Below are 24336 nucleotides of genomic sequence, written 5' to 3'. Positions count from 1 at the left end.
TTTACTAACCTTGAAAAGGAAAAGACAACACATTGTTTTCCCAGGTAACATATGAATAGGTAGCCTATTGTCTGTGTAATGACAGATATAACAGATAATATGCACAAGTTCATTCAGTGTTTTCCATTTATCATTTACCATATTATTCAGAATGATCATTTATATATAAAACACAGTGCATAAATAAATAAAGCTGTCATCAACAGTTTCTCTTTCAAGTAAATGCAAGAACCAGTGTTGCAATTAAGTTTGTAAAAATAATTTTAATGCAGTAAATAATTGTTATGTAACAATAATAACGCAGAAATTGAAACATCAGACGGTTATTAAATCGATGTATAAATATTATCTTTTTTTTTTTTCAGTCCAAATATAATTTCGTAGAAGACGAAGGTTAGACTAATCACTGAATCGGGTTGTCTGAAACATGTTTTATTGGGTACTGGAGATTCAGCAACTCTATTCTAGTTTCCTTTAAATATTTTGGTTAGTTTCCTATTTGTTCAGCAGATGTCAGTGTCTGCCTTACATCTGTTTTCCAAGTATTCCCTTTCGCCGTCTCCGATCTGTGACACCAGCCGAAGGTTGTAGCCTACTGTGTTACCCAGAATGCAGCGAAGGAGTAGCGCTGGAGCTGTCTGTGTTGTTGGATGTTGAGGATTAAAGATGGCCACCAGCAGGAGGAGCAGGGACTGTAACCGCTTCGGGATTACGGCGTTATTTATCATATATGGATGAAAAGAAGACCCAAGAAACGTCATTAATTCTTTACAAAAACACCTTCCTTTCCTTGACCCCGATCCCTGTCGATATAAACACCGATTCGCTGGTGAGTTGACAATTATGGCTTACCCCTGTTAGCTGGATAGCAGGATCACAGAACAGGGGGGCACTGAAATACTGTTAACATCCTTTCCCATTCTAAAAAAAAAAAAAAGGAAGGAAAAAGAATCGTAGAGCGACTACATTTAGTATTGTGTTTATTTATTTGTACAGCACGCTGACATTGTTTTAGTAAATAGCCTTGATGTTCAGGATGGTTGTATTGTTTTGATCGTTGCGAGCCAGCTATAGCTACACAGAAACGTTATTTATTATTGTTATATTTATTTACTTTACCAGGAAGTTCAGATTTTTAGCCAGCTACAATGTTTCTTTACAAATATGTCGATTGTTTGTTGCGGGTCAGTGGCCCATTATAGCCACAGGCCTCTGTATAGAAAACCTTCGTTGTGCATTTGAAACTGCAGTGTGGTATTAAAGGAATATGATGACCTCGAATCTTTTGTTGGCTGACGTTCATGTGAGTATATATCGAAAAATATGTTATGGAAATATAGTGAGTATATGCCTTGCTTTAAACGTACTGCTTACTTGCCGGTTTGTGTCATTACAGCCCCTAGTAATATTTAAAAAAAAAACTTTTGTCCATTTCGCCAACATAAATTGTAATGTCTTTTTTAAAATAATATTGTGAATTGAGTCAGTGAACAAAATTGCATGTACTGATGCAAACGCGCCTAGATTTTTTATGATGCATATGACATTTGGAGCTTGTATTATTATTTCAGTGAAGTGAAACCGAGGCTTGCAAAACTGATTGATGTTCGCGGACGTTTTGGGATTTTTCAAGTGATTCAGTGTATTTGTGGAAGTAGTACAAAATGAGTGTGTACGTTTGTTTACATAAAAAGACAATTTTTGCTATAGCTAACATATAAAATAGCTGTATATAAAATTTCAGTGTGTTTCAATAGATTTTGTTTTGTTCCGTTGTGTTTATTTGTTAAGCAGACTCCCGTCTGGACTTGCATGCAATTGCATTTTTTTTGCTTGCACATTTTATATAGTGGGTCTCTTATGGGAGCAGTTTAGATTAATTGCCTTGGATATTAATCTGCAAAATCCTGGTTGCAGGCATAGTTTCCTTACAACCTGTATAATATTGCCTATTTTAAAATACAATTTGTAGAACAATGTAAACTAGCTTCATACTTTTTTTGTAAACTTCATGTAGAGGACTTATTCATCTGGGGTTTATAATAATTTATCTTGTTTTGTAGGGTAGTATCTAATTAGCACAATGTTCATGCAGAAGTGTCTCACCAAGACATAAAGTTTACATGGTGGCATTTCTATTGCAAACAGATGACTCTGGTATGCAATTACCTTCTCTAGGGATGCCACAGTGTTCCATGTTGTGTGAAAGTGTGAGTTAGTGTGCATGAGGAGTTCCTCAAATGACCTAGTTATCAAAAACTGAACCAAAATAATTACCTAATTGATAGAAGTTTTTATACAACAGGATCAAAGTGTTTCCCCACGTTTGATTAAACCTCTTGAGGGTGTTTTTTTCTGTAGTTAGACCCTACTGAGTTAGACCCTGATGATTTAATTCCCTCCTGGTTAGGACCAATGTTTTATCAGAGTTTTTACTGAGGTCTCTCTCTTCCCACTCCCATGTGTTACTAGTTTGTCTTAGTAACCATTCTCATCTCTGCTACTCACTGTCCACACCAGCTGGGGCTACAATTAGCCTTCAGCTGATTGAGGTCAACAGAGGGCAAAAAAGGAAGTTGAATGTGAAGGGAACAGAAACTATGCTATATTAACCACCCTACAATTATGTAATGTAGCTACATCTGATGCTGCGTAACGTCTCATTGTCCAATGAGATGGTGAGTTGCTTTTCCCAGCAATTGGAATTTTTCACAGACCAACAGTCAGCTACAATAACCGGCTGTCCCAAAAAAGCTAAAAGTCCCCTTCAGATGGGGTTTGCTAAAAGCTCATACTTTCATGCCATCGCAATCACATTTAGAATTGCCTAAACACTCTTAAAAGGTGACCAGTATGTTGGAGACATCTTGAGAAGTGGATATAAATTATGTCATGGAGCAAATGTTCAACGGCAGCATTTCCCAGTAGTGAATTAATATACGACCATTCCATCACACAGAGTGATCAAGGTAAAAGCCCACTGGCCTTGGTTCCGCTGATGATGCTGTCATGCGGCTGTCATCCGTGTGTGCTCTGTTCCGAACCGTGTTTTTCCACATTTTCAGCCACATCTCACGTGGGTAAATAGTTCATTGTTTGCGGAGGGAGTTTTTGCGCGGCAGTGAGAATATTTTGTGTTCAGATGTGGTGGGTATGTGCACAGCTTCCAAATGACAGGGGTTGGCCATATTTTAAATGCTATTTTTTTGGCAATAAATATTTTTTGTATCATTGAACTTAGTTATGCATGTTTGAAGGCAGGCTGTATTTAGCGATATTGAGTTTTTAATGGCATGTGCTAGCCCGTGCTTAAACTGCACATTATATCTTCATGGTCGGTGTTGCAGTGTTCTGTTTTACTTGCGGTGCCTTCTGCACTCTTCAGTATTTGCGTAACATTATCATTACATTTTTTCATTTTCACAATGTGCTCTTATTCTGCAAAAAATTCTCTCGCTGGTGCAGTCAGTAGTACTGGCAGCCATGACGCGGGATTAGTGTTTTTTACTGCTCTGCTTTCATGCCGTTATTGTGCCGGCCAGCCTGTATCTCCAGTGTCACTCTCCGGTGTCTCTGTGCAATAGCAGTCAAGTCGTAAACCACGGCTGAATGCTTCGTTTTCCCCGTATAAGGCAGGTCACATGATTTATTCAACGCTGTGGTGTGATTCATTACACGGAGTTGGACAATTTTTACTCTATATTGAACTGGCTTTAGTCATATAATTCCCGTTGTTTCCTATTTATTCCACTTTTTTTCATATGGCTGAATATGTGGATCTGTATATAACAACTAAAGCGACAATGAAGTGAGGTTTGGTCATGACAGAAAAAAATGACCCACCTGCTTCTAACAAACCACAGATGTCATGGAACACATGAAATAATGGACAAGATAGAGAAGTAGTAAAAGCAAGTCCTTTACTGCATTCCACGGTAGTTTATTTGGGCAATAACCTTTCATGATTCAAGGTCCCAGGGATGCTGCATGCCCATTGCTGGCCAAGTAAATGGCGAGAAAGGAAGAAAGAAAGATGTCTAGGGACGAGTCTGAAGATGTGACTGCAGTATTCAAAACTGGATGGGCGCTGTACTGTTTCTCAAAGACCTCAAACTGGTCTCACACAGGTGAGACCAGGATCTATATAGTGACTTTTTACAGGGGAAACATTGTGTCTTGCTCTGAGGACTGTGCTTCTACAAAATATAAATCTGTATGTACAATGAATGAATGGTCTATGTATATATGAGGCTTTTCAAACATCTCCAAGCAGTTTGGTGAGAGGGTTAAGATCCACCTGTGTAGCACTTAGGCTGCCTTGATGATGCATGATGGACATTTTCTGGGCATTACATTTATAGGAGTGCTATTACCTGCAATGCACCACAGTTTGAACCATTCCAGGGACTACTATAAGTAATTGAGATTTCTAAGTGGATTCTGCCTGTTAGTGGTACACTTACCTGTTTTTTTGCAAGACCTGGAATTAATTAAGCTGCTTTGCACTTGGCGTAATATTTATATCGGAGGTGCAGTCACTACACATCGGTTTATGAGGATTTGCAAAGATTTCCTTTCCAGTTAAACTGTGGATATAATGAGATGACAGGTCAAGAGAACCAATGAAATGTCTCAACAAATTATACGTTGAATGGCGAAGAGAGGTCATTTAAGCCTTGGTTTCACATCTCATCTGAGGAGTGAAATCTTCTCATGTATCTCCTACAGCACAGCGTCCAGGCCTTTGCAGAGGCACATTGGTTTTCTCCTTGCTTCAGAAGGAAGACTGCTCACTGTTAGTGGGTCAACACCTAGCCTGCTCCTTCCAAGAGTATTATTGACCCCTTTTTATAGTTCAGTGATGCTGGTAAGGATCTTCCATGATTATTTCAAGGGTGGAGAATGCAGGGTCTATACAAGTCCAGTTCACAGCTAGGTTCTCACCAACTGATGCGTTAAATCGGTTGAAATCATGCAGTATCTTGTGTGAGAAGCTGAGGTCATTAAAGAGAAATTCCTCCCCATATATCTACAATTAAATGTCAAGGTTTAGCCTGCACTTTAAATCTGAATAGGAATGTGCATGTGAAAAGATGGGATAAACCACCTGCCATAGTACTGTGGAATGAAAAGGCTGTTTCATTGCATAACGAGTTTAGGTCTGCTGTAAAAAACCAGACTGGCCTTAGGTCCTTCTGTGCAGTAGGTTCTGTTCCCAGTGCACAGGTTCTACTCACCCCTTTGACTATCGCAGCTTGCAGAGTAAATGGAAATCTGTGCTAAGGTCACCGTTAGCTCTCTCTAACCTGAGTCTGAACTGTGTGAAAAGTTTTGCCTGTGGTGCTGCATGCCGTTTGAATTAATTTTGGTTGATGCATTGCCACTTTATGGGCCCAGGTTTCTGAAATAACCACTTTGAATAGCAGTGACATCCAAACAGCCTGAGGGCCTTTAGAGATGTGGCGTAGTTTGTAGCATTTTAATGGTATGTGTGTCTGTGTTTTTTTTTTTTTTTTGCTTCATGTGGGTCAGATTTATGTGTCTATCTGAAAACCAGTCACAACATTTTTATCTGCAATTCAGTTTACAGTGATCATCAGCAGGAAATACCTCTACTCAATATATCAATGTTAAAGAGTATAAAAGCTTGAAATACAGTTACCCTCTTTGTCGAGGCTTGAAGATTATATGCTACAGGAACAGTTTTAAATAGGTATTGAGCTGCCAGTAGGTAACATGTAGGCCTATGTCAGTTGTATGCCAGCTTGACTGAACAACCTAATTGTACAAGCTTCTCACCAGATAAATTTAGACTGATTGTCATGTGTGTCACGTTGGATGAAGTGAATGCATTGTGATTGGGCCCAGCCAGACCAAGTCACCCCTCTGCCAAGTGAGTAGGTGTCCGAGCAGGGTGTGATATCAATAATAAAACGTGCAGTGATCTTCAGATTGACTTCTTTGACAAGAAGTGTGAGGACAAGGGTTCTGTATTTGCTTTACCTCTACTTTCCCCCCAATGGGTCCCTGGCATGCCCCATTCATTTCCATGTCACAGAGCTCATTACTGAAACATGGGCCATTGTAATAGCATCTGCCTTATATGAGTTATGTAAAATATATTACTGCATTTGCATGCAGAATATGAAGAAATATCAAATGGCCTACGTGTAGTTATTTTTGTGTTGCACGTTCAGTGCTTGCCCCAACATATAGTTGCAAGAAATCGTTTGTGAACCCTTTTCTGCAGTAATTACTCATTAAATCTGGTTAAAAGTTATTCTCCTAGAGGTTCGCATTCTTTTTCCAAACTAGACTGTGAATGTTTAAATGATGACAAGTATTGACAAGAAGTACAATTATTTGTTTAGTCTATTATTGTGACGCAGATGAAGATCAGACCACATTTAATGAGTAATTAATGCAGAAATGAAATCCTGGTTATTCCAAATGGTTCACAAACTTTTTCTTGCAACTGTATACATGTATGTGCAGTAATACTTAATGAAGGAACGTTAGCCAATTTAGTAAAACTGGATGATGATAGTTTGTGGGACGTGAACATAACACTAATTAAAATGATAAGCTTATTCAGAGCTTTTGAGAATGATCCTCTCTCATTAGATGTTATGGCCTGCAGGATAGAACTAATCCAGCATGACTGATGTGTTCTGTTGGGTCATACCATTCAGGACAATGCATACTCATCTCTCATTCACAGATCACATCTTACTGTATATGGCTTCATTCAGACGTGGAATTAACATTTTCCTTCATTTGACACTGAAAGGCTCTATTCCAGTGATTTGTGTTTATTGTACAAGAAGGCACATGGTGTATGTGTGGCGTGTGTGTGCGTGTGTGTGTGTGTGTGTGTGTGTGTGTGTGGTGTGTGGTGCGTGTGTGTGTGTGTGTGTGTGGTGCGTGTGTGTGAGTGTGTGTGTGTGTGTGTGTGCGTATGTGTGTGGTGTGTGTGTGTGTGTGTGTGTGTGTGGTGCGTGTATGTGTGTGTGTGTGTGTGTGTGTGTGTGTGGTGTGTGGTGCGTGTATGTGTGTGTGTGTGTGTGTATGTGTGTGGTGTGTGGTGCGTGTATGTGTGTGTGTGTGTGTTTCCTGAACTACAGGCCTGCAGGGCTTGCCCCATGTATAATTGAATTAAAGTGTAATTATAGAGTGGTTTTGTACAATCTGCATAGTAGGCCATAGTGCCTTGGCTGGTTTTGGCATCTGAGATCCAGAGAGGAAATAGTCTTATACACCCCCGGTCACATACGTTCCCTGCATTCCTGCAGTCAAGACATCATATAAACTGAGGGCTGAAAAAATTGCATGGCTGTTCATGGAAGGAGACAGTCTTTGCACCATATTGACTGAGTTTTACTGAATCTGTGGCGTATTCGTTGGGTGCCTGGTTTGTTTTTATTTTTGGAAAATTGCTGGCAATTGTTGTCTAACACTTCAAGCTTGGCTGAATGGCACAGAATGGTTTGGCTACACGTGGCTGTGTCTGTGGCCGTGGCTTGTTATGTGATGCCGCAGGGTAGTCTGGAGATGAAGTGCTCATGGTATCGCTCTCAACACAGCAGACTTTACATTTAGCAAGCCCGTTTGGCAGTGTACACCAGATTTATTCACATTAGCCGCAGGGTTTTGTGTGTAACAATGAAACAAGTCTGATTAGCTGTTATTTATCCTATTATTTCTATCTGTCAACATCCTCAGGATCAACAATCACATTATTCTGTTTAGTTGCATGTCTGTTTATCTGTTTCTTTCTTTTACTGTATACTGTAATTGATGAATCATACTGTAAATAGCAAAGAACACAAAATAAATCACACATAACATGACAGAACATAATGACGAGAACAGGCCATTCAGCCCAACAATGCTCACCATTTTCCTGACTAGTGCTCTGATTGCCTACAGCCTAGATAGTATCTAACACCGTATCAAGCCTAGTCTTGAAAATCCCCAGAATGTCTGCCTCTACTACATGACCTGGCAGGCTATTGCACGCATTGACTATCTGCGCATGAAAAATTCTTCCTAATGTTTGTACAGAAAAACTAAATTATTATTTTCACAATTGTTGTTATACAGTATTTTACCCTATTTTCATGTTGCGGTCAAATTCACCATTCCGGGCCATTTAAGGTAGTGTGAATACACTTGTGAATACAAAAGGTGCCAGCTTTTTGTTTGCAAGCAAGGTTGTTTTTAATATAGAAATAAACCATGAAGAAACAAAACAGTTGTTGAATAAAAATAAGTTGATTTCTAAATTAAAAAAAAAAAACGTGGATGTCTATTATTAATGGCAGGATGTAGCCTAGATCACTTTAAAATTATGCATGAGTGGTGCTGACTGAGTCTGTGGCAAAAATGGTAGCGGAATTTCGTCTTGCTGGAAAAGTCATTTTTGAATGAGAGACATTGTCTACCCTCTGAAGAGCTTGGATGGTATCTTCCGCTTTGGGTCTCACAGAGCCCCCCCCGGCCATTCCCCTGCGTTGGAGCTGGCGACAGGGGGCTCAGCTGTGCCAGCCCTTGCTGGCTGCTTTGCACACTGACACAATAGTGTCCTGGTACTCCCAGTGAAGGGCCAAGGTCCCGGATCCTATTGAAGCCCTTCTCTCTGGACCTGGAGCAAGCCGGCTGCTGGCAGTGGCTTTTCTTTGGGATCTCACAGCAAACGGGGGGTATAATATTGAGATGCTGGAGGGACATCGGGAGAGCAGCAGGTACACATAAGGCTCCTGAGCTGGTTAGGCTTCTGATGTGTACTAAGAGCTGACTACCGTGTTATTTATGTACCATCTGATGTCTTTTGGTTATTAAGAGTTACTGTGCTGTTTGTCTTAAGGCCTTTTCACAAGGTGTAGCATGTGGTTCAAATGTTGGTTATAGGTTTATCTACATATTTTAATATTTGACTCAAAGATTAGTTTTTTTTTTAAAACAAAGTTTGACAAGTGTCAATAAATGCAGAATGTGCAAGTCAGTAGTGTTTCTATTTTACTTGTTTTCTTAGTAACTCAGAATGACTGCTAATCCATTGAAATTAACTGGTTTATACACTGGCTCTTAAAAGTGTGGATACTGTGTTTTCTTTGCTTTGCAGTAGTTTCTTTCATGTATTTATGACTGAATTGCAAGCAATCTCTGATGAAAAAGGGAAGCATTTTAATTGAAGAACTCATGATTAGCATGTCATACAGAACATGAATTTGGAGATGAGGTAGGCTAATCATTGTGACTCTCAGTGCAACCCTATGCATTTTAATGAATCACAGCACATTGTCACACTGCAAAATGGGAATGAAAAAAACTAAAAGATATTTAAGTGCCATTGGCTGCAATTTACATTTTGAAGTGATGCTGAAAATATGAGGTGTGTAATTGTTGTTGAACTGACAGTGATGGAGCCCTGTAAACTGAATACAAGAAAAGAAGCTGTGAAAATTGATGTAGTGACGGCAGAAATGGAAGACTAAAAGGAATGTAATAGTCTTTGTTTGGACCCCCTGTTGCTCATGTCCTTTCACTAGCTACGCAAATGGACTAAAAGCATGGTTCCCTTGTTTTTTTTTGAGTTACCTCAGAAATCTGTTTCACTGGATTCTCTAACACATTTGAAAAAAACAAATCCAAATATTTTTGCACCTTTATTGTACTTTAGCACAGTAAGCCACTGTGCGCTGATATGAACAGAGGAAGTGAAGGTGCACAATTTTAAACTGTTTTTGTACCATTGTGTGCACCTGTGACTTATAAACAAATGAGAAATTTGTTTTCCTGCCAGAAGCACGGATGCTGTCAATTTAAGATGGATTTAAAGTTCCATCAAATAAAAAAAGTTACAGTCATCAGAAGTCACATTTCATAATCATCAGTGTGTGGTAAGCCAAGCGTTTCAGTTGATATCATCCTCCCATTTGGTAAACCCTGAAAAGACTAAAAGCAGTCTAAAGATTAAAGCAGCCTTCCACTGTCATGATGAAATAGTGTTAGGCTATCAGTCTGTGATCTGTTGTCCTATTCATTGTGGCTCTGGAAATAGGTCAGCTGCTTTAGGAGCATTTTTTAGTTATGTAAATTTCCTCCACCCATCAGTCATCAGGTTTTTATTGTGGAGCTTCCTTGTCAGTTCCTTGTTTACTGTTGACATTTGCTCCACCCTTGGTGCTTGGTGAGTGCTCCTCACCTCAGTTTCAGTTGCTGGATTGGCATTTGGTAACAGCTTAAAAGCTGTCTTTGAAAGTGCTGCCTGTGTTTTTTTTTAAGAACAAGTTTCTCAAAGCATAATTAGTCACCTTTTTCAGGCAGTTTTTGGAGCGCCTCAGTTTGAGAATGGCACAAATGCTGCACAAGGCTAAAAAAGCCGAACGGCTGGTTGATGCAGTTGTGTGCTTTATTAAAACTCCCCATCGTTTTTGACCAAAGCATCAAGAAATTGTGATTAAGTCTTTTCTTGTGGCTGTTGTCAAATGAACTAATGTGAGGATATTGAATTTGGTGCGCCGTATTAAAAGGTTTGCCTGGGTGACAGAGAATATGCCAAGAGAGATGATCTATTTCAGTGTGGAGTTTCCTAATTAGGCCTTTATTTGCATTTCATGGTATCATCTTCACAAAGAAAAGCGTAATGTTAAGTTGTCAAGCCTAGAATTAGATTTTAAAAATCCTAATTTAAAAAAAAACAAAACTGTTTGATGTGTCGCAGTGAGGCTAACTCAGTGTTTAACAGGGATTAAGCAGTAATGGAATTTCTGTTATGTAATGTAACCATTCAGATGAACTGGTTTGATGGTCTAACCAAAATACACATTACCAAAAGCCTGGAATCTTGGGCCAATAAACTGTGTTAATGCATAAAAATAAGTAGGCTATTCACCAATGTCTAAGCCTGGCATGATGTCCTCAGCGAATGTTCCCAACATACATAATTGTCCTGAGAGTGCATATTTGCAGCATCCTCAGCCCCTTCTGTGGTATTTAATCTAGCGTTGTTCACATTCTGTTATTTTCCTTCATCTATTCACAAGGATGATCACTAGTAATATGCACACTTTCCAAAATCCTCGGGCTCATGTAATGTGCAATATTTATCGCCGTCAAGGAATTAGGGAATCTTATCAGAGGAAATGTTTGTACCAAAGTATTCTATGGTGACGATCACGCGGCCATGTCATTACTCGCAGCCTGCGTTCAGTGTGATGAATGCTTTCTTTGCTCATGCTAATGGGCTTGGAAGGGACATTTTCCTAGCGTTAGCTACACAGCACTTGCGTGGCAGAGGTGCACTGTAATTCCCTTTGTGTCTGCCTCGGGGGGGAGGGGCGCGAATCAGGGAGAACAATGCGGGGTCCTGTAAAGTGGACGGGGATATTTTCAGTCCTCCAAATGCCACTGCCAGCTTCCCCCTGGCCACCTGCCTGAAGAGCAACAGGCTGCCGCTCACTCACTGCTCTGTTTGCGGAGGCCATGACTTAAGCATGTTTGTTTTGTAACACTGGTGCACATACTCTAAAATTAAGTGTCAGAAGCCTTTTCCCCAAGTGCTGTCTATTCAGCAGTTTTTTTTTTTTTTAGATTTGAACTTATTTCTCATATTTTACAGTTATCTTGTACTTTATTTTGTCATCATAGTGCACTTGGAATCACCGTCATGGAATCTTAACATAAACAATCTTCCGTTTTTCCTTTGGCTGACAAAAATGGTGGTTGACGACGTGGCGCGAATCCTGTAACTAGTATGCTGTGTGGGGGCCAAACAAGGCTTCACACTGGGCTGTTAGCAGGCCCCCAGGCTGCTGGGGGGTTAGCCTCCCTCTGAGCGAAGCAGGTCAATCTGGACGGGCTTCACCTGCGGTGCCCTGCCGGTGCTTCCCATCCCCCGGGGCCAGTCAGGTCTGAGCTCCCCGGACTTCACAGGCCATCCAGATAGACGGCTCATGTTTGAGAGACGTGGGAATGGAAGCACATTAGGCTTGAAGCATCGATCGGCGGAGCGCGCAGACGGACGGGGAGTCTCTCAGGGGGCCTGGAGACCTCAAAGGCTCGCACTGCTCTCCACTTCAGTTCACCTCTGAGGGACAGGGCAGCGCAGGTCTGTGGCACCTCTGTTTTGGTGGACCTTTTAAGTTCCATGGTCAGTTTTCTTTGGAGGTTAGTCACAGGAACTTCAGATTGGGCGCTGGGGTAGTGGTGGACTATAGCCGCGTTTCCACCAAAATTACCCGGAACTTTCAGTCCCAGGAACTACTTTACCAGGAACTAAAAGGTTCCTTCAGCCAATGGTTGTCTGCGTTTCCACCGGGGTCTAAAGTACCGCGAAGATTAGGCAAATTAGCCCACTGACGTATGAAAAAGCAACGTTGTCGTCGGTCCGTCTGTCATATGATTTCTTCCGTAACCCCATACTACCACCGAAGTAGCCTACATTATTTTCTAATAACCGGGACAGCCCAGAGGGGTTTATTCCACTTATACAACGGGTTACCAACAATGACTATATATGGTTACTTTTGTATTTATTGATTTTCATATATCCTCTCAAACACATTCATTATGTTTTTATGCGAACATTCGCTTTCATGTCTTGACATCCGAAGCGACAGAATGCATTCACATTTATATGTATAACTGGCAACAACAGCAGAAAACATGCACACGTTGTAAACAATTTGCTGTTTGATTACTTTCTCGTCGTCAATTCCATATAGGCTAATGGCAAAATGACAAGAATAGAACGAAAACTCGGACTTGCGTGAAAATGTAAATTTAGTAGTGGTACAGCCACCGTTTGCTTTCCTTCGAAGTTACTGCTAGCCGAGCAGCGAAGTGTGCCCTCCAGATGCGAACCATGCACCATAAATGAGTCCATAGTCTTCCTGGTCTTTTCGTGGAATTGAAAAATGGCAGTAAAATTACGGCAGTCTGAAAAAGCTAAAGGGAAGATTACTAGAATTAACCTGTTATTTTACCCGGATAAAAAGTGCGGAAGGTGATTTCCAGTTTGCTTGTACTGTATCACCAATGTTAATTATGCAGAACTACCGCATACCTCACATAACTGTATCAAACGTTTTGAGTCAATTACAACGGGCTAACAAAGAAAATCCGGAAGAAAATATTCAGCAACCAAATTAATCCGTTTGAATGTTTTGGTAGCCAGCACGAATGCTTAGCATTTTATAAAACGAATACTAAAGCAAGAAAAGAACAGAAGAGCACACGTTATAATTCCAAGACGTTGGCAGGCTATAACCAAAAGTAGGCTACTGCGCCGCATAACATACAGGTTTGATTATAAGTTATTATGAAAATAAATTGGTTTGCCGCTGCATATTTTCAAACATGGCGGGTAATGGCGGAAAATAAATACAACACAAATGCTACGAGTACTCGACCAATCAGAAATGTTCAGCGCTGCAAGCTCCACCCAAAAGGTTCCTGTACTTTCGGAAAGTACTACCCCCCGAGCAGGAACGTTTTGGGGGGTAAAACAAAGCCCCCAGAACTAAATTTAGACCCTAGTTTCTGCGGTGGAAACGCACTGAGTTCCTCAAAAGGTTCCTAGTTCCGGGGTATAGTTCCTGCGGTGGAAACGCGGCTTATGTTTTGAAGTTCTTTCTTGTTCTGGAAGGTGTTAGGGAGGGTGTATTGCTGTCGCTGTGAAGATGTCATCTGTCTCCTTCCTGCTGTTTAGTTAGTCTTTTCTTCCTGCTTTAGGCGTGCTTCTGTGGTGGTTTAGGCCAGGGTTGTCTGTGAAGCATATTGTGAAAATTTTGGACTGTCCTGTTACATTGCAGTGTCCACACTTCCTATGGATAAGCTGACACTAAGGACCACCAAAGAAAACCAGAGGAAACAACCCACCATTATCAAATACAAAGTTTAAACTTTTTTTATTTTAGTTAGCCTAATCTGTTCAAACTTTTCATTAAAAAAAGCCAATGCCACTGCAGACTATTTCATTATGGTTTGTCTTACTGAACTGTTTTTGATCAAGTAATGTAATTCCTTTTTTATCTCTATTTCCCATTGCTTAGGAAAAAAAAAAGTTACTGTCCAACACTATGAAAATGTCTGCTGCACATCTGTGGTGCTTTGTAATGAAGGCAACATGTGACCATGGGAACATTGCTGTCAGTCATCCTCTGTGCTTAGGTAGTGGCAGTTTATGTAGATAAGTGGGAAGGGCAATGTGTTACTTGATTGACAAGAAGACTCTATTGACCTCTTACTGAGGGAGGACTGAATTACAGGTGGAAAAACTGTCCTAGATAAACTGGTGTCCTTGGTCTTAAGTTATGCATTATATAAACCTAATTTGAAGTGAACCCTTGTCCCTTTGACGTTTTTCCAGTCTAGAGTGGGCTGTGATGACTGTATCTCTGAGCAATGCATCTCATTCTTTGTAGCTATTTTTATATTTAAAATGAATCATTATGGCCTAGTGACAGCATGGCAGTGTTATCACACAAATGAAACATGATTCTGATTATTTACATCACAGAACTGTTTACTGATACACTGCGTGACCTTCAGCTCCATTTGCATACACACAAAATCAAGTGACCGTGGAAGGAACACAAAATATGTGCAATGTATAGTAAGTGCATCCTCCTATTAGTTTATAGCTGTAGCTTCTTGATATTAAGGGCACTCAACTGGGAGATGAGTCTGTGCACTCAGCATTTGTTTAATGAGTTATATTCCGTATAGTGGCATTAGTATCCATTTTTTTATTGCTTTTTGTTGAAAATGAATAAAAATGTTTTATTTTAAAGATTGCATAGTTGTCAGTGTTGGAGGTTTCAAGTGCGGCATTCAAAGCGCTTGAGTCTGTGGAAGAAAGGTTTTTATAAAGAGAAATTGAGGTGGAGAGAGGCATTGTTCTTCCAATTGCACTGTTCTTTCCGCCTCTGGAAAGTCATAAATATTACATCTAACCTACTTTACTGTCACGGGCTGTCTTGGCAGCACCGGCAAATTAGGTAATATAGGCTACCCGTAACCTCGCAAAATCTACCCATTTCTGTACCCTGCACATATTTTGTTGTTAAAAATCTGCTTGCTTTACACGAGAAACTTCCCAGGAAGAACATATCGATAGTGCTGCCATTCAGTTATTCAGATGTAAATGGAGTTGCTCTTCATTCTACCTTCTCTCCCAATGACACATACTATACCATGTCAGTGAGACTGAAATGAGGAGTCTCTTTGACCTACTCTGTCTTAGTTTTCTTTATAGCTGACTACTTCAATAACTTTGATGATGGCTGTTGGCAGTTAACTGTTTCCTACCTGTCATGTGGGCAAGGTACACTAAAGCACTAGACAGGACCTGAAGATTTACTGCAGGGGCACAGTAGATTGAATTTATGTAGCAACTTTCATGGATCTCCGAGTACTGTGCAATGAGAAAGGTAATTTTCTTTCATCATCAAATAGCAGCTGCCTTTTTTTTGGTGGGCCTCATAAAAGCTGCATATTTGCATATGCACTCTGCCAGACCAACCACTAATCTAAAGGGTTTGACAATGTGGGCATATCTGGAATCAGTACATTAAAAACAAATGAAAGAATATTATCTGTTTTCATTTATCATTATTAGATTCAGTGAGATTTATCTTATTTGGCTCTGAAATAGCATCTGACTGGTGTCAAGGAAAGCTTAGCCCTTTTAATCTGCATATTCACCTACAGCTCTATAATCAGATGGGCACTTGCAGAAGTAGGAGTGGAAGTTAATTGTCTCTATAGAATGTACATTTATAAATGCAATGTTTTATAATGGAAATACAATGTATGATGATGCTTATCATTGAGAAGTTTATGCTTGTTGAGAACCACTGACTTAATACATAGGTGGGAAACTTTATCAAGTGTCATTATTTTGTGAACCTGAGTACTCAGATTTACTTGTTGAACTGAACAGGCTGCAGATTTCTTGTTTTGCTTTACCGATCTTGTGACAGAAAATCCAGGTGGTAACTTCTCACTTTCCCAAAAGGCTACATTCAATGAGGGAAGACACCGGGATGGGTGTGTTTGTCACATCGAGCACGAAGGGAAATAATTTACACTCAGTCTGCAGTCAGCAAACCAAGCCCAAAAAAGATCAGCATTACAGAACCGTGTGAGTCTAGGGAGGCAGCCGGTGTGTTCTGAATAAGGGACATTATTGTATGGACCCTTTGCACTATATTACATTTGGTTAGAATCCATGGTTTCCGTACTTTCCATCAACAAAGGAAAGATAACATACAAATTCCCTATCGGGAAAAGTGTGAGAATGCAGTCCTTTAAATGCACTGAACGTGTGTTACTTTTACAGGCTGTTCTAGATCTTTTGTGAAGGTGCATACCGGTGGTGGCTGTGAGCTCAGAATACTGTACTTCCTGTGTAGCCTTCATATTGCTGCACATTCCATTGTAACAGGAATTTTTTGAAGTTCATTTCGGACTAAACTAAATCCTTAAGGTCTGCTGTTTTCCCCTTTATGTTAAAGAGCAGCTTGTGGCCAGATGTGCAATAGGGTCTTTTTTGGGAAACACGATTCTTTCCCAATACTAACACTGCTCTTCTGTGATGACAAGCCTAACTGTAGACCCAAATGTCATAGGCTCTGAAAGAGAAACACAGAAGTAGACTCCACAAAAAGTGGAATTCACGCAGTGACAGGAAGATATAAACAACGTAACACAGTATCACACAAAAGACGGTTTATTAATTGGATCTTTGACATGATCACTTGAAGAATCAAGGAAATTAAGTGGCCAAAATAAGACAGCCATTAAAGCCGCAGCCTATTAAGACTGATCTAACTTTCCAAATAAAGTGATCTCATGAGTAAATGCAGGCTAATTCAATTTGAGTGCATCCACCCCTCAACATTACTTTCTGTTTTGTTCGTGAAATGCAGTTGCCATGCCTTTTTCCAGAGGCAGATTTTTTGTAATTGGTATGGATGTGTTATTTATATGTCACGGTGGTTATTAAATGTCACTCTCTTAAATGGTGTGAAATGAAGTCAGATGTAATGCAGTGTTCAAAGGGAGCTGTTGTGGAAGATAAATGTGATGAATGTGACAGTGCAGGGCCTGTGAGTCTCCAGGTCTGTGCAGTGAGTTACAGATACGTGGGCTTCGATGCTGGAGTATCAACTGACACAAACACTCTCAACTGCTCAGTATTGTTTCTGCCTTTATAAACAGAGTGACTGATTTTCCTTCTCCTGCTTTCCTTTGCCCCATACCTGTCATATTCCCCCTTTCAATCTTTCTTCCTCACTCTATCCTACTTATTTTGCATTGCATTCTCTCTCTCTCTCTTTCCTTTACCCTCCCTCCATCCTGCTGCCTTTCAGGGCTGGCTTTGTCCTGAAGAAGCCGCTCAAGATGAACATGGTGAAGAGGATCATGGGACGGCCGCGGCAGGAGGAGTGCAGCCCCCAGGACAACGCGCTGGGCCTGATGCACCTGCGTCGCCTGTTCTCCGAGCTGTGCCACCCGCCGCGTCACATGACCCAGAAGGAGCAGGAGGAGAAGCTGTACATGATGCTGCCTGTCTTCAACCGGGTGAGTGCCTGGGGTGAGAGGGTGGAGCCCGTGAGTGTCAAATGTCTCCCTCTCCAGTAAACAGACAGACCTGGCCAAACCGAGGGAAGGGTTTGCTCAAGGCTGTTGACACTCAGAACTTGCATAAGTGTTTATTTTATACGTGCTTGCGTTACCTGTACACCCTCCTGAGTGCTCGCTGTCGATGTCTGTACGAGATTATGTGTCCGTAACAGTAAATGGATCACCAATATGAAGTGATATGTGTCTTCAGGGGCACTGTGATTCCTTTGATCACCACAAAATAAAACCAGACACCACAGAAGTCACTTTACTTTTTGCTCCCTGTTTATATTGGCTTTTATATGTAAAGAATAAATGTGACATGATTGGTTGGTTATAAGAGAGGGAGGTGCCTGTATGGGTTGTGAAGAGTTCTTAACAGAGTGGAATTCTTCAATGAGGCACAACTGCCACTCTTACTATTCACACACTCATGGCGAAACATTCCTTTGCCAAAACGAGTCCTGTTTTCCACGTAGTGTGAGACAAAGTCCTCAAGTGTAGCTTTCATCTATATAGCCGAAAGTATGTGTACAACTGACATACAACATCTCATCAACAATTATGGGCATTAATATGGAGTTAATCTGTTTTGAAATATACAACAACAAGCAATAGCATTATCCTGTGTTCAGATGTATGCCAGCAGCAAGGAATTTGTGTCTAGCTGTGAATTTGATGATGCATGGCTCTCAGACTGTTTACAAATGTACTAACATGTGTGAAAAGTAATTTGGTTGTCTTTAAGGGTGATTAATGTGAGGGGGAATAAAAAAATTACTCTAAGCTGGTTAATTTGATAAACAGTGAACCCCACTGAGTACCCACAAATAACTTTAACAGATGTATTTTAGCATCAATTCAATCTTTTTAAAAAATTAAATATTCGTACATGTTACGGGTTTGCACTATTTCTCTTAAATGTGTAATTCAACAGAGTGAACCTGAGTGAGTGAACCTATCACCTCATGAAAAATAAGTGTAAAAATGAGCAGCAGCTTATGCAGTGTGTTGAGTTAATGGTCTAGGCCTATTTCACGACACTATTTTGCAAATGTAAATGAGTGGGAAGGCATTATTTGATAACCTACATGTGTTACTATACTGAGGAGTCTGACTTTTTAAAATGTTGCTTCCTGAGACTGTTGTGTTGTAAAACTTACATTGTGAAGCAATTAATGTACTATTTAGTCCAATTAAAGTTGAAATGTTTAAAGACGTGTGAAATGGGACATCCCAAGTGCGGATGTCTTCTTTGGAAGGCTTGTGACCCCGTTTCTCTCACTTCCCTCCCACATCACAGGTATTTGGGAACGCCCCGCCCAGCACGATGACAGAAAAGTTCTCTGACCTGCTGCAGTTCACCACCCAGGTGTCCCGGCTGATGGTGACTGAGATCCGACGGAGAGCTTCTAATAAATCCACAGGTACGTCCGTTTTGAGGGAAAAAGCAGAGAGATGTGGCACCTGTGCCACGTTGTGCCACGCACAGATATCCACCTCCTTGCTTGAGTATCTGGGAGCCAGGAGGAAGAGAAGGGTTCTGGAAGTAGTTTAGGTTCTTTATTTGCCAAGTCATCAAGTTCTGTGCTATATCCTGGTTTAATACACACCAATTTTGATCTTGGCTCAGCGGAAAATAGTTGAATGTTGGAAATTTAAGTTCATGTGATCTTGGGGGGTGCAGCCTACATTCTGGGAAACGTGCACTCTTGATTTGCCGCTCTTCCATGCCCTTGATGCAAACCTGCCGTGGCTCATTGTCTGTCATATTTCAGCTGCAGGAAGTTTGGATGGTTCTCGTCTGGGATGTATGACCTTACGTCACTCTCCCATATGAGCCCTCCACATGTTTATTCTGTCTGCCACATGGCTGTTGGCAGCACCTGGGACTCACCCTCCTACAGCACGTTGCAAAGATATAGAAATGTAAACATGCCTACTTCACAAAACAGAAGAAATTTAGCACCTTGTTTACTAAAAAAAAAAAAAAAAAACTTTACTGTTTGTATTGAGTTCCACAAAATTGCAGAATGATTGACTTAAATGAGTTGAAATATAATTTATGACTGGGCTTTACTGAAGGTAATTATCACCTAGCAATCCGAGCCATGACTGCATTTGGGAAGCCCCTTGTGAGTAAAGATGGCAGTTAGAAAACAGCGAAGCTCATTTCACTACAATTATGATGCATCCATTGTATAAACTCGTTTAGTTCTGAAGCAATTTGAATACATTATGTTTTTGAAGTGGCATTGCTTATTCAGTGACAGCGCGAACAATGCCAGAGTGCCTGTAGAAACTCCAGCACATGCTGAAATGTGAGTGGCAAACATTATGCGTTGTTCATAATTGCACATCTGGTTTGTTCCTCTGTGTGTCATGTGATATTTTTTTAATGGAACCTGACATTAGTATATTAGCTGTATCTGTGGTCTATTCGGTTTCATTTGGGATCTAATTATTTCAGCGTCTCTAGAACCTCGCAGATCTGGCACTGGGAGCGATATATTCGCTCTGAAAGAGGCTTGTTGTGTACACAAGGCTATAACGTTCCTGCGCCTCAACCATAACAGCAATATGCACACCAACACACCTCATGCATGCATGCACGCATGTACACACACATCTCCACCCCCAACCCCTTTCAGCCACACTCCAACACAATCCACCATTTTGGTCTCCAGGTGCTACCAACACAATCCACCATTTTGGTGTCCAGGTGCTATAATGTGTGTCCATATGTGTATGTTGATTGTCCCCACACAGAGGCCGCCAGTCGAGCCATTGTGCAGTTCCTGGAGGTGAACCAGAGTGAGGAGGCCAGTCGGGGCTGGATGCTGCTTACCACCATTAACCTGCTGGCCTCATCAGGACAGGTCTGTGATTGGAGGGATGGGAACGTGGGGGAGTGGAGGGGCGGATCTAATTCGTCATACCCGAAGAAGTGTTCGTATGCTGCCATTGTGGATTATAAACCAGCGGCACTTACTGCTCGCAACCAGCGGCAGTTTACTTGAAATTCAAAACGTCATGTCCAAGCCGTTTTTAGTATTTCTGTTTTAGAGAAGTGTATTTTTTTTATGCTTCAGCAAATTTAGCCGGGTCATGTCGGGTGAAATTATCTGAAATCAATCGGTGTTCTAATTCTAAACTCAGGTTGCCAGTGAGCAAAAGCTGCTCTGGCACCCCCGCCCCTGCTGATGTCATGAGAACAACAGAGCCCTTTCTCGCACTGTAAAAGGATGGCCTTCGTGGTCCTCTTTCAGCATTCCCGTTCCGTTCATCCATCCTCGGGATTTTCCAGGTTTCTTTCAGAGAGGTGGCGTGTAAGAGATATAAACTGCCTCCTCTCCTCACCAGGAGTGAGAAGTCTTTTCTGGCATTGCGGGGAGCGCTTAGAATAAGGATATGGCACTTTGTCCTTACCACAACAAAGAGTTTGAGCTTGAAGGGATGTACATTATCCCAGTGCCACTGTAATGAACAATTCACTCTAAGGTTCACAATAAGCCAATGAAGTAACGATGATATTGTGCACCCAATGGATGATTCAATTTTGCTTTTATATACAGTACAGCTTGCTCATCATGTATTTAACGTTGGCTGGTACTTATTTTGTGTGTTGTGCGTTAATGTACATATACAGTTTTTCCCTAACCTTATCTTCCATGGCCCAGGCAATATTTCTCTTGTAGAGCTCTCAAATGCGGCAGTTTTATGTTCTTTGAGCAACTGCGTAACCTGGGCATTTGCATTAAGTTGAAACGGCAGATATGCATCATTCAGCTTAAGATGGCGGCTTATTTTTTAATTTGATTGTTTGTATACGTGTGTGCTTTTAAATATTTTATGTGGCTTATTTGCATGAATGAGCATGAATGTGGACTTTGGTTTCATTTTCCCCACCGCTGCAAGCAGATGAGCAGGTCGGATTCTGTTGTTCTAAGCTCACCTGCTTTGGGACCATGCTGCCATTCTTCTTGTGTAATTAGATTCAGAGCTATCACTGGAGCAGGTGACAGCTGCTAAATTTTTTGTTTAATATTTGCTTGTTGTATCACACTTTCCACACACCTGAGACCCACTGCAACACAAGTTTAAATAAATAATGTCCAGCTATGTAAATATGCTTGCTGTGGGGAGACCAGACATATTCCTTCTGGAACACTGGAAGGGGAGAGTTAAAACAGAAAGAGTCTTTATGACTTGCTTTCTACGGGCATGGCTTTAGAAAGCAAAGAGGACGTGGGAAATGGGAAGTTGTTTTTTTTTTAAGATCAGTTTTCACTGAAGCTTTGAATCTGACAGTCAGTGATCGTTTTGAGAAGTTAAAGCTTCCTGCAGTTCTTTCAGTGGGCAATCAAAAAAAAAAGGTTACCCACGTGCTAACCCGATTTCTTTTGGAGAATAACAGTGTTCCATGTCTTTCTCTCTGTAGAAAACGGTGGACTGCATGACCACGATGTCCGTTCCCTCCACGCTGGTGAAGTGTCTGTACCTCTTCTTTGACCTGCCGCTCGTACCCGAGGTCCCGGGCGCGGCGCAGACCGAGCTGCCTCTGGCCGACCGCCGGGCCCTGCTGCAGAAGGTCTTTGTGCAGGTCAGGAAATGTGTGGAGCCTGTTCTCTCTCTTGCTCTTTCTTGCTCTCTTGCTCTCTCATTTTCTCTCTCTCTCTCTCTCTCTCACTCTCTTTGCCCCACTCTCTTGCTCTTTCTTGCTCTCTCATTCTCTTTCTCACTCTCCCTGCCCCAATCTCTCGTTCTTTTTCTCTCTGGCTCTCTCTTGCTATCTCATTCTCTCTCACTCTTTCTGCCTCTCTCTCTCACTCTCGCTCTTTTTCTCTCTGGCTCTCTCTTGCTCTCTCGCTCTCTCACTCTCACTCTTTCTCTCTGGCTCTCTCTTGCTATCTCATTCTCTCTTGCTCTCTCTGACTCTCTCTAACTCACTCTTTTTTTCTCTGGCTCTCTCATTCTCTCTCTGCCTCTCTCTGTCACTCTTGCTCTTTTTCTCTCTGGTTCTCTCTTGCGCTCTCTCTCTCTCTCTCTCTCTCTCTCTCTCCCTCTCTTCCTCCCTCCCTCCCTCGTCTCCTGTAATTCAGCACTCCAGTGCCAGTGTGAGGGCTGAGGGACGGCAGAAAGCACAGAGCTGTCACCAGCTCGCCCCCCTCAGCCTGGGCTTGTCGTATACATGGCGGTCACGCACGCATCATCTGATCCCACTGAAAATATCCGTCACAGAAACAAGCTCCCCTGCTATCCCCCGCACCCCTGGGTGACTCCGTAATAACACAGGCTTTAAAACGGGCCTTGTGTTCACACAAACGTGCGTTCATTACTACTATACGCTACTGGGATTATTTATTGCTTTTTGCATGTGATATATGATGTTTAACTAAATGCTTTTGCTGCCACAGTTAAATTCTTGTTTGACACACGTTATATGCGCAGTATTTTAAATGGTTATGTAGTCACAGGCAGGAAACGCCTGTGAGAACGTATCTGATGAAGGGCTCTTTGTTGTCCGTACGCCAGATCCTGGTGAAGCTGTGCAGTTTTGTGTCTCCGGCCGAGGAGCTGGCCCAGAAGGACGACCTGCAGCTCCTGTTCAGCGCCATCACCTCCTGGTGCCCCCCCCACAACCTGCCCTGGAGGAGGAGCGCCGGGGAGGTGCTGATGACCATCTCCCGCCACGGCCTGAGCGTCAACGTGGTCAAGTACATCCACGGTGCGTGTGTGTGTGTGTGTGTGTGTGTCTGTCTGTCTGTGTGCTGTGTGTGTGTGTGTGTGTGAGTGTGTGTGTATGGGTGTGTGTGTGTGTGTGTGTGTGTGAATCTGTGTGTGTGTGTGTGTGTGAATCTGTGTGTGTGTGTGTGTGTGTGTGTGTGTGTGTGTGTGTGTATGTGTGAATCTGTGTGTGTGTGTGTAGTCTGTGTGTGTGTGTGTGTGTCACTCTGTATGTGTGTGTGTGTGTGTGTGTGGTGTGCTGAGAGCTTTGGGGATTACCGTATATTCTTGCTGCTACAGTGGGTGTTTTTATCCAAGCCTTGTGATTTTTTTGTGATTTTGTTCAATAATTTGTTTACATTATGCTGCCAGTGAACTTTGAAGACTATTACAATAGCAACTCTAATTATAAGACTTGGAAAAATAAATGATAGTCATTATCACAATAATACATTTCTATTCATTTAAATAAACATTGATTTGTTGAAAGTGAGCTTTTCTAGTGTTTCCATTTTGGACATCAGTTTTTCCTTTAGTTTCTAGAGAGGAATATTCAGTGTGTAGTGATTAAGTGAAGGCCCTGTGTATTGTTTTTGGGGAAAAACACATAGTGTGAAAAACAGTTAAAAATAGGGGACGTGTGACTTGGGAAGGTCAAACAAGGTAGACATCATTGGGAACTGAGGTAAATCCAGGACTATGGAACAGATTGTGTTTGTTGACAACTGGCCACGGAAGAGAAGGGAAAACCCAGTCCCTAGGTTCAAACTCAGTCAAAAATGGTATTAAAATGTCATACATATAAGTACTGTAACTTGCCCTAGTTAAATAAGTTTTACAGTACTTTTGCTTCCTGAAGACCCACCAGTCGAAACAACTCGTCGCATAGGCTACTGTACCACACTGAGTGCAAGTTGAATTTGATGTCTGTTGTTCATTCTAGTTCAAGCATGCTGTCATTCCTGTATAATATTG

General features: G+C 41.5%; 1 protein-coding gene across 1 annotated transcript in view; it reads left to right on the top strand.

Moving 5' to 3' along the window:
- Positions 1-868: 868 nt before the first annotated feature.
- Positions 869-24336, top strand: part of LOC135239878 (WD repeat and FYVE domain-containing protein 3-like) — a 74093-nt gene continuing 50625 nt past the window's right edge. Inside the window, exons 1-6 of the mRNA XM_064308865.1 lie at positions 869-1303; positions 17382-17592; positions 18938-19061; positions 20404-20513; positions 22076-22237; positions 23170-23362. Coding sequence (XP_064164935.1) covers positions 1302-1303; positions 17382-17592; positions 18938-19061; positions 20404-20513; positions 22076-22237; positions 23170-23362 — 802 coding nt within the window. The 5' untranslated portion in view covers positions 869-1301. The remainder of the gene's footprint in view (positions 1304-17381; positions 17593-18937; positions 19062-20403; positions 20514-22075; positions 22238-23169; positions 23363-24336) is intronic.

Source organism: Anguilla rostrata, chromosome 14 (assembly GCF_018555375.3).
Source record: "Anguilla rostrata isolate EN2019 chromosome 14, ASM1855537v3, whole genome shotgun sequence".
Classification (NCBI taxonomy): Eukaryota; Metazoa; Chordata; class Actinopteri; order Anguilliformes; family Anguillidae; genus Anguilla; species Anguilla rostrata.
The sequence above is the reverse complement of the archived record's forward strand: the minus strand, read 5'-3'. Positions and strand labels throughout refer to the sequence as shown.